At 35.4% G+C, this 10,077-nt stretch overlaps 1 protein-coding gene across 3 annotated transcripts; it reads left to right on the top strand.

The window, feature by feature from the left end:
• The first annotated feature begins 811 nt into the window (after positions 1 to 811).
• On the top strand, positions 812 to 9,255 carry LOC107871195 (BTB/POZ and MATH domain-containing protein 3). Of its 3 annotated transcripts, none has more exons than XM_016718035.2 (4): positions 812 to 1,362; positions 6,297 to 6,645; positions 7,293 to 7,563; positions 8,756 to 9,255. In XM_016718035.2, exons 1-4 carry the CDS (start codon positions 989 to 991, stop codon positions 8,974 to 8,976), a joined length of 1,215 nt encoding a protein of 404 aa, XP_016573521.1. In that variant the 5' UTR covers positions 812 to 988; the 3' UTR covers positions 8,977 to 9,255. The 3 variants fall into 3 exon arrangements, with proteins under 3 accessions (XP_016573521.1, XP_016573525.1, XP_016573522.1); XM_016718039.2 differs by having other exon boundaries at positions 818 to 1,362; positions 7,293 to 7,603; XM_016718036.2 differs by lacking the exon at positions 812 to 1,362 and adding an exon at positions 1,778 to 1,962.
• Positions 9,256 to 10,077: the final 822 nt, after the last annotated feature.

Raw genomic sequence — 10,077 nt, 5'->3', positions numbered from 1 at the left:
ATATTGATATGTTGTCCTCGTTGCTTTCACATCTATATTTTTTTTCTTCAAAATGTTTGGCGGGCCTTTTTTTTTTTTTTTTTTTTTTTTTTTTTTAGTTTGAGGCCTATTAAAAATAATTTTTTTGTTCAACAAAGATAAAAAAAAAAAAGTTAGGTGATTTTTCACTAGTAATTATTGTTGGTGAAAGGTGATAGACATTCTATAAATATAATCAATGTGTGTGAAAGTTAATACAAAAAATATAGTTAAAATAATTTTTTTTTTTGTCTCTAATGATAGAATAAAATTTATATTCTACCCTCTTAACCTTTCCACCCTGATGGATAAAGTTAACTATTCCTTCCGTTTCATATTAGTTGATCGTTATTGACTTGCTACACCCATTAAGAAAATCATAATTAAGAAGTTATTTTATCAAATTAGTCTTATGAATTATATTTTGAAAATATAAATTTGAGTGAATACACTTTGTTTAGTTATTTAATATCTCATCAAACAGACAACTAAATTGAAATAAATATTTTTAAAAAGATGACCAACTTAAATGAAATGAAGGAAGTAATAATTATTGAAGATGTGAGGTGTCAGATATTTCGTAATCATAATTACAATTATAAAAAAAAAAACTACTAGTACTTTTTTGCCTCTACGAAATAAAATTAAATTTATATTTTACCCTTCTACCCCACACCCCCATCCTAACCCACAACAATTAGAGACCCAACCAATTTGACTTTCTACCCCATTTCCAAAACAAGCAAATCACAATTAATGTTAAACTTACCTTTTCCCTTCACAACAATAAATGTTCCTTAACCATCTCAAACTCCTGATTAAATCCCAAAGCCTATAAAAACCCCAAACACGCACACAAAAAAAAACAAACGAGATAAAATCTCCTTCTGCCTTTCCCCAAATTCCCCAATTTCCCTTCAATTCAATTAGGGTTCCATTCCTTTCCAATTTCCCCCCTAAATTCTATGAAATGATTCAAAATCCCAGTGATTCTTCTTCCTCAAAATCTGTAAACGAAACTATAAATGGGTCACACCATTTTACTATACGTGGTTACTCATTAGCCAAAGGAATGGGCCCTGGAAAATACATATCTAGTGACATTTTCAATGTTGGTGGTTACGATTGGGCAATTTATTTTTATCCAGATGGAAAGAATATTGAGGATTCATCCACGTATGTGTCGGTTTTTATAGCGTTGGCTAGTGAAGGAACGGATGTTAGAGCGCTTTTTGAACTGACGTTGTTGGATCAGAGTGGGAAGGTTAAGCATAAAGTTCATAGTCATTTTGATCGCGCATTGGAAAGTGGACCTTATACGTTGAAATATCGAGGGAGCATGTGGTATGTTTGTGATTTTTTGTGTTTTTTTGGTTACTTTTGGAAATATTCTTGTGTTTGTATTGGGGTTTAGTTGTGCGTGCAATTAGGGTTTTGAATTGTATTTGATGCCAAGCTTGGATAGATAATTGTATGTGCAATTAGGACTTTTTAGTGAATTTGATCATTTTGTTGTAGCTTTGTTGGATGGAGTTACCTGATATCTGCTGTTGGTGGGAGGTGTTAGGTATTCTATGGAATTAGTTGAGTTGCGTGCAAGTTGGCCATTGACGCGATGGTTTTTCAGAAAAAAAGAAATTTTTGATCGTCTGTTCCTAGTTATCATTATTTTCGTAAGAATAGGTGCTTTGTGGGTTTGGGTGTGATAGTTTTTTATGGGTATGATTGGGCAATTTATTACTATCCAGATGGGAAGAATATCGAGGATTCATCGATGTATGTATCGGTATTTATAGCGTTGGCTAGTGAAGGAACGAATGTTAGAGCGCTTTTTGAATTGACTTTGTTGGATCAAGGTGGGAAGGTTAAGCATAAAGTTCATAGTCATTTTGATTGCGCATTGGAAAGTGGACCTTATACATTGAAATATCGAGGGAGCATGTGGTATGTTTTTAATTTTTTCTGTTTATATTGTGGAAATATTTTTGTGTTTGTATTGGGGTTCTTGAATTGTATTTGATGTCACTTGGATGAATAATTGTATGTGCAATTAGGATTGTTTATTGAATTTGATCATTTTGTCGCAGCTTTGGTGGATGGAGTTACCTGGTATTTGTTGTTGGTGGGAGGTGTTAGGTATTCTATGGATTTAGTTGAGTTGCGTGCAAGTTGGCCACTGATGCGATGTTTTTTCAAAAAAAGAAATTTTTGATCGTTGGTTCAGAGTTATTGTTATTTTCGTAAGAATAGGTGCTTTGTGGTTTGGGTGTGATAGTTTTTTATGGGTATGATTGGGCAATTTATTTCTACCCAGAAAGGAAGAGTATTGAGGGTTCTTTGATGTATGTATCAGTATTTATAGCGTTGGCCAGTGAAGGAACGGATGTTAGAGCACTATTTGAATTGACATTTTTGGATCAGAGTGGTAAGGTGAAGCATAAAGTTCATAGTCATTTTGATAGCGCGGTGGAAAGTGGACCGTATACGAAGAAATATTGAGGGAGCATGTGGTATGTTTGTAATTTCTTGCGTTTGTTTGGTTATTTTTTGTGTTTTTGTGTTGGGGTTTTAATTGTATTTGCAAATTTTGAATTTGTAAACGAAACGGTAAATAAGAGTGGGAATGGGACCTAGGAAATTGGGCAATTTATTTCTACCCAGATGGGAAGAATATCGAGGATTCATCGATGTATCGGTATTTATAGCGTTGGCTATTGAAGGAACAGATGTTAGGGTGCTTTTTGAATTGACGTTGTTGGATCAAAGTGGGAAGGTTAAGCATAAAGTTCATAGTCATTTTGATCGCGTGTTGGAAAAGTGGACCTTATATGTTGAAATATCGAGGGAGCATGTGGTATGTTTGTAATTTTTTGCCTTTGTTTGGTTATTTTGTGTTGATTTTTGTGTTTTTGTGTTGGGGTTTAATTGTATTTGCAATTAGGGTTTTTCAATTTGTAAATGAAATGGTAAATAAGAGTGGGAATGGGACCTAGGAAATACATATCGAGTGATATTTTCAATGTTGGTGGTTACTATTGGGCAATTTGTTTTTATCCGAATGGGAAGAATATTGAGGATTCATTGATGTAAGTATCGATATTTATAGTGTTAGCGAGTGAAGGAACGGATGTTAGTGCTGACGTTATTGGATCAGAGTGGGAAGGTGAAGCATAAAGTTCATAATCATTTTGATCGCGCGTTGGAAAGAGGACCTTATATGTTGAAATATCGAGGGAGCATATGGTATGTTTTTAAATTTTTGTGTTTGTTTTGTGGAAATATTTGTGTTTGTATGGAGGTTATTAAATTGTATTTGATGTCAAGCTTGGATGGATAATTGTTTGTGCAATTGAGATTTTTTAGTGAATTTGATCATTTTGTCGTAACTTTGGTGGACGGAGCTACCTGGTATCAATTGTTGGTGGGAGTTGTTAGGTATTCTATGGAATTTTATTATTGAGAAATTGTTAGGTATTCTATGGAATTAGTTGAGTTGCGTGCAAGTTGGGCCATTGACGCGATGATTTTTCAAAAAAAGAAATTTTTGATCGTTGGTTCTTAGTTATTATTTTCATAAGAATAGGTGCTTTGTGGGTTTAGGTGTGATAGTTTTTTATGGGTATGATTGGGCAATTTATTTCTACTCGGACCGGAAGATTATCGAGGATTCATCGGTGTATGTATCGGTATTTATAGCGTTAGCTAGTGAAGGAACGGATGTTAGAACACTTTTTGAATTGACGTTGTTGGATCAGAGGGGAAGGTTATGGGGCAATTTATTCTGCCCAGATAGGAAGAATATCGAGGATTAATCGATGTATGTATCAGTAGTTATAGCGTTAGCTAGTGAAGGAATGGATATTCGGGCGCTTTTTGAATTGACATTGTTGGATTAGAGTGGAAAGGTTAAGCATAATAAAGTTCATAGTCATTTTGATCGCACTTTGGAAAGTGGACCTTATACATTGAAATGTCGAGGGAGCAGGTGGTATTTTTTAATTTTTTTGCGTTTGTTGGGTTATTTTTGTTAATTTTTGTGTTTTTGTAGTTGTGTTGGGGTTTATTGTGTGCAATTAGTTGAGGTGGATAGAGTTATTTGGTACATGTTGTTGATGGGAAATTATAGGTATTTCGTGGAATTGGCCCGTATGTGTTCTTTTTTTGTTATACAGTTATCTCTCTTGAGCCGGAGGTCTATTGGAAACAACCTCTCTACTTCATATGAGGTAGTGGTATGGACTGCGTACATTCTACCGTCCCTGGACCCCACTTTGTGGGAATACACTGGGCATGCTGCTGTTAGTGGTGGCGGTGGCCCGTGTATCATTTTTTTTTAAAAAGAATAAATTGTGTGCAATGTGGGTTTTTGAAGTGTATTTGATTGCCCGAGCTTGGATGGATAAACCATGAGGGGTTCTTCTTGGATTCTTTATAGAATTGTTGATCATTTTATCCTACCGTGGACAAAGTTATCTTGTATCTATTGTTGGTGGGAGGTGAAAGGTATCATGTGAAATTAGTTGAGGTGCGTGCAAACTGACCCGAACACCACGATTATTAAATCCAAAAAGCAATTTGATCATTAGTCCTTAGCAGGCATGTTAAATTTTGATAATTTTTTTTTAATTTCAAGGTGCATTTTTATCATGAGAATGGGTGTGTTTGTTTTGAGGTTTAATTGTGTGCAATTAGTTGAGGTGGATAGGGTTACCTGACACCTGATACTGTGGAAAGTGGCAGGTATCCCTTGAAATTAGTTGAGGTGCGGGCCAGGATACCACAGTTGTTGAAAAAAACAAAAAAATGATTATTGGTCCCTAGTAATCATGTTAAATTTTAATTTCAAGATGTATTATTATTGCGAGAATGGGTGTGTTTTTGAATTCTGTGTTTATCTCTCTTTTTTTATTTTACGGGTTTGGGTGTGAGTTTTGGCCGTTGAGGGCTCGAGGAGGGTAGAGATATGCGTATGAAGTGTTGGGGTGAGGTGATTAGGCAGGATATGACACACCTTCAGCTGACCAAGGACATGACACTTGTATTCGATCCCAAGTCTGGATGGATTAATTAAGAGGTTTTTCTTTTTTTTGTAGGATTCCTTATTGAATTTGATCGTTGATCTCTAGTGATCATGTCAAATTTTGATTTTAAGATGTAATATTCTCGTGTGAATGGGTGTGTTTCTGAATTTTTTATTGTAATTTTCTCTTTTTGATTTACGGGTTGTTCAATGTGTGTATGTGAAATGATTTTTGTGCCATATACTGGGGAGCTATGTTGCTTGGACTCTCCAATTATGTTGCCTCACCCGCATCCGTGTCGGATCCTCCAAGAATGCACTGCTTTCGGAGGGATTGACATTCGACACATACATGTTGACATTTTTGAAGAGTTCGAGCTATGACATAGCTGGGGAGTACATTCATGGGTAGATAAAATAAGTTTTTGGTTCTTTATAAAAGTTTCTTTTTTTTCTTAAAAAAGAAGGAAAATGCCTTTGATGCCATTGAAATATTAAACCTAGATTAATTATTATTTTTGCAATTTTCTATGCATTGCTGTCACTATTATCTAATGTCCTAAAGCACAAGTTCCTAGCAAACCTATAATTCAAATTGAGTATTGTAGGTTTACCAGGACGATAACCAAGGATTCCATTTGTCTAATTTTGTTGATTAGAAACTCAATGATTGCTAATAGTTGTCTATTGTGTACTATCGTGGTACCTTATTAAATAAATATTTTCCTTATCAAAAAAAAAAAAAAGAGAAGAAATTCATTGATTGTGAATCAGTTGTCAATTGTGCCTTCTCAAGATAATTATCTCTCAAGCGCCATGAAAACTAAGCCTAGTGTATAAGTGGAGGAGAGTGTAGGGAGGACCCATAATTCCAGAGTTTTGGCTATTCAAAGAGTTGGTTTGTTCTTTTGTGGTGTCTATTTGCTCTTGTGCTTCCAATCTCGTCTCCACTGCTTTAATTCCAAAGACTTGTAATGAATCCACCTCTTTTTTTTTTTACTTACTGCCTTCTATACATTGTGTGTTGATGCAACAAATTGTTCATTTGCACCTGGTAAGTTTTGATTATAAAATTTGGTAATGAATCTGATATATTGTGAGTACACTCTAATAAGTCTGGCTCTGATAAACGTCAAGAAAGTTCACCAAATCTTCTAGTTGGTGAACTGTATTACCTTTTGAATCCAAGGTGTTGAAATACTTTTGGAACTGGTTTCTTTTATTGGTCCTCATGAGAGCATCTTGTCTGTATTTCCAGGGGTTACAAACGATTTTTGAGAAGAACAAGTTTAGAAACATCTGACTATCTGAAGGATGATTGCCTGTCCATGCGCTGTACTGTTGGAGTTGTCAGAACTCGTGTTGAAGGGCCCAAAGATTATAGTGTTAAAATTCCACCATCAGACATGGGACAAAGTCTCAAATACTTGCTGGATGCTGAACTTGGTTGTGATATAGTTTTCCAGGTTGGAGATGAGACATTTAAGGGACATAAGTTGATACTTGCTGCTCGGTCTCCTGTGTTTAGAGCCCAATTCTTTGGCCTTATTGGGAATCCTAAAATGGACGAAGTAGAGCTTGAGGATATTGAACCCTCGATCTTCAAGGTAAGCAGTTCATGGTGGAAACATGTATAACTAAAGTAAGGTGTGAAAGATGAAAGATCTTTTTGGCACATTCCAGATTTAACTTTGAAATTTTAACTAGTGTAGAGGAATTTTCTTCTGGTGATGGATTGGGATGAAAGAAACTGGTTTATCATACATTTCAATGTTCCGTTTTAAACAGTAGCATGTTGCTTTTGACATTCTTTTCTTTAATCTTCCTGAATCAGCATGTTGCAGTATGATACACAACCTGAGTTTTTTGATCTAAAATTGTTGGAGCGCTAATGTCTCTGCAAACAAAACACTTTTTAAAATAGTAAATTTACCATCTTTGCCTTAGCTGGTACACTATGTTTTAGATAGTTTTTTGGTATTCTTAGTTGTTCTCTGGGTCGTTTTCTTAAGGGCAAAGAAAAAAACATAAAAGCTGGGAAGTATTTAGCTAAGCAGTCTCATCCCTTAATGTTTTAGGTTCAGGCTCTTCTTGTTCACGGTCATGGTGTTACCTTAGCTTCTCCAACTTGAGTTTCTCTCCGTGTTGGTTGTCTGCTGTTTTCAATATCCAAACTATTTATGTAACTTGCTCCAACGTAGGAGTCATTTTTTAGGCGCTGAGATGATTTAGATGGACTTATTTTGTTGTGTAGGCTATGCTCCAGTACATTTATTCTGATGAGATTCCAGATTTAGGTGAAATTACGGGCTCTACTTCAACTTGCAGTTCTACGATAATGATGCAGCATCTATTGGCAGCAGCTGATCGCTTTGGTTTAGATAGGTTGAAAGAATTATGTGAGGCAAAATTGTGTGAAGAAGTCAATGTGGATACAGTGGCAACAACTCTTTCTCTTGCTGAACAGCATCATTGTCCACAACTCAAGGCCATCTGTTTGAAATTTGCAGCTACAAACTTGGGAGGTGCGTGTACTCCATAGATGTGAGCGGTGAGGCATTTCAGGTTATGTCATTTTTAGTTTTCTTAGTTAATTTAACAGCAGCATGTTCTTAACTCTGCTTGTTCATGTCAGTTTGTGTGAAAAATTTATTTTTCAGCTTAAACGTAAAGCCAGGAAAAGAGATTTATGGTATATTTCCAGACCACCAATAATCTCTTGAACTACTATTGATAAGGAACCTTCTCGTGTATGAATCTAATAATCTTAGCTCCAAATTGGTTGCCAATGATTAAAGTTTATAAAGATTTGTTCCATTCTTGAGGTGTTAGCAGTGTTGGCAAAGTATCTCAAGTAAGGTCCTTGTTCAAAACAACTCTTACTATTTGATCTGACCTTCCTGATCAGTTAGTTGATGCTTAGCTTGCAAGACATGAGAGAATATTTGAGTGGTTTTGGCTTCTTCAATTAGTATCCCTTGAGGGGAAAACATAGCATCCCTTGGAAACAAATGCATAAACCAAAAATTGTATGTTGAAAAAACATTCAAAATTTGACAGCTTTGGTGCCCCATTTTGCTTAGATGGTGGATTCTCAATTTCAATTGACAGAAGGAATCATGATAGATGATTCAGTTTAGTATTTGATAAAGCTACGTTGTTTTTGGCAACGTTGCAAATAATGCATAGAGTGCTTCCACTTCATCTGCTCATCATATAAACACGCCGTTAATGTGATTGTTATGTTAGATTAATGGTACTAAGTCAATAATGATAGGAGTAACTGATAAGTGTCTTTTCTTGTCAAACTAAGTGGGCTTTTTACTGTGGAGAGGAGCTGACTTCTTTGTGAATGATGTATGCTTTACAGTAATAACGGGCAGATAGTATCATTTCTATTAATTTGGGTCCATGTCTATCGGAAAATGTTCTGGTATTTAAAACTTTAGGCACATATGGCTTTATTGCGCTGTGCTGCTGAAAGTGGTGTATAACAAGTAGAATTGGAATTTGATTATTTGAAGTGCCTTATGGATGCTCGTTCGTATCAATCCATTATGTTTATGGTCTTATAAATCATTGGTGTACGTGCCATTTTGTTGTGGATTCTTGGTTTCATGCAGCATTCACTATATTTTTAAGCACGTGCCATGGCTAGGATAACATACTGTGAGATATTTTCTTGCTGAATTATTTGTGTGTCTTTTTGGTACACAGTGGTCATGCAGACGGAAGGATTCAAACACTTAGAACAGAGTTGCCCGTCACTGTTATCAGAGCTGCTGGAAGCAGTGGCGTCAGTCGATGAGAAGGCGGCAAGTCTGACTACTAGCAAGAAAAGGAGTAGCAGCAGCATCTTCGGGCTCGATCTGGCTGCAGATGGTGTGGCAGCAGATTCCGTTATCCCTCCCTTTAGGCGGGTAAGAAGGCGGATGTAAAACCTTAATGATCCTTTGAAGTGCAATGAGAGTTAGGTTGAGAATGTGTTAATGAAAAACCCAACTAATGATTAGTTTCTTTTTTCTTCTTAATGAATTTAAGAACAGTTTTAATGATCTGAATGATAACTAATGACCTATTATCTCAGACAGCATAATGTAGGGATAGGTGGCTAGTAAAGTTTACTAGTTGTGCACTACTTTCAGCTATGTGAGATACAATATGAACGATTGTGTAAAGAATTCTCACTAATAAGTTGATAAGTGGGTTGATGTCAACCTTTTCGTGTTCGTACGCTAAGTTCTTGTTATATGCGGTATACAAAGCTCCTGCGATACGCAAGATTTAAAGAAGAGCTAGACCGCAAAGATTTGTTGTATTATATGAAAGTCTTATTCAAAATCCTGAATCCGCCTCTACATTCAGTACGATATTTTTACACAGCCTCCTTGGTAGTAGGCAAAGAAATACTTATCAAGTTTTTGAAAAATAGTTTCGATTGTCATGTGGGGTGACGTGCATGAAATAAACAACACACATAAATATTCACACATTTTTTGGTTACAGTTTGTGGTAATGGATCGAAGGTACTATGAATTATAAGTATGGCTTAATTCAACAACCAATGATTTTGAGACACATCAAATGATTGTATCATTGCCAAAAAATCAAATTTGCAATCTTTATAAGAAAAGCTAGCGGTCTATTGAAAACAATCTTTTCATTTTTGAGGTAAAGATCTGTGTATAATTTTAGAATTATGTTGAATTTATAAGATTCTCAAACTCTAATTTATCAGATCTTTTAAGAACTCAATAACCTAGTTTTGGGAGTTCTTGAAAGATTTGGAAAAGGTGAGTTTAGAGGCAACTAAAATATTAGGATTTGCGAAAACTCCATAAATGTTTCAAAGAACTTTTTCTTTTTGAAAAAAGTAATGATCAAACAAACCCTAAAAATTATAAATCCTAATGCTTCCACAAAATGGAGAAAATGATGTCTTATAATTTACAATTTAAATAAAAACAATGACACATTTTAAGTTATCGATCTCATAGTACTTAACCTTTGTGGTCCAATTCCTCCGCATAGTGAGAGTT

Source organism: Capsicum annuum, chromosome 5 (genome assembly GCF_002878395.1).
Source record: "Capsicum annuum cultivar UCD-10X-F1 chromosome 5, UCD10Xv1.1, whole genome shotgun sequence".
NCBI lineage: Eukaryota > Viridiplantae > Streptophyta > Magnoliopsida > Solanales > Solanaceae > Capsicum > Capsicum annuum.
The sequence above is the reverse complement of the archived record's forward strand: the minus strand, read 5'-3'. Positions and strand labels throughout refer to the sequence as shown.

Coding starts and splice junctions, on each gene's coding strand:
- LOC107871195 (XM_016718035.2), top strand. CDS start 989: ATGATTCAAAATCCCAGTGATTCTTCTTCCTCAAAATCTGTAAACGAA. Junction 1,363..6,296: donor AAATATCGAGGGAGCATGTG/GTATGTTTGTGA, acceptor CTGTATTTCCAG/GGGTTACAAACGATTTTTGA. Junction 7,564..8,755: donor TGCAGCTACAAACTTGGGAG/GTGCGTGTACTC, acceptor TTTGGTACACAG/TGGTCATGCAGACGGAAGGA.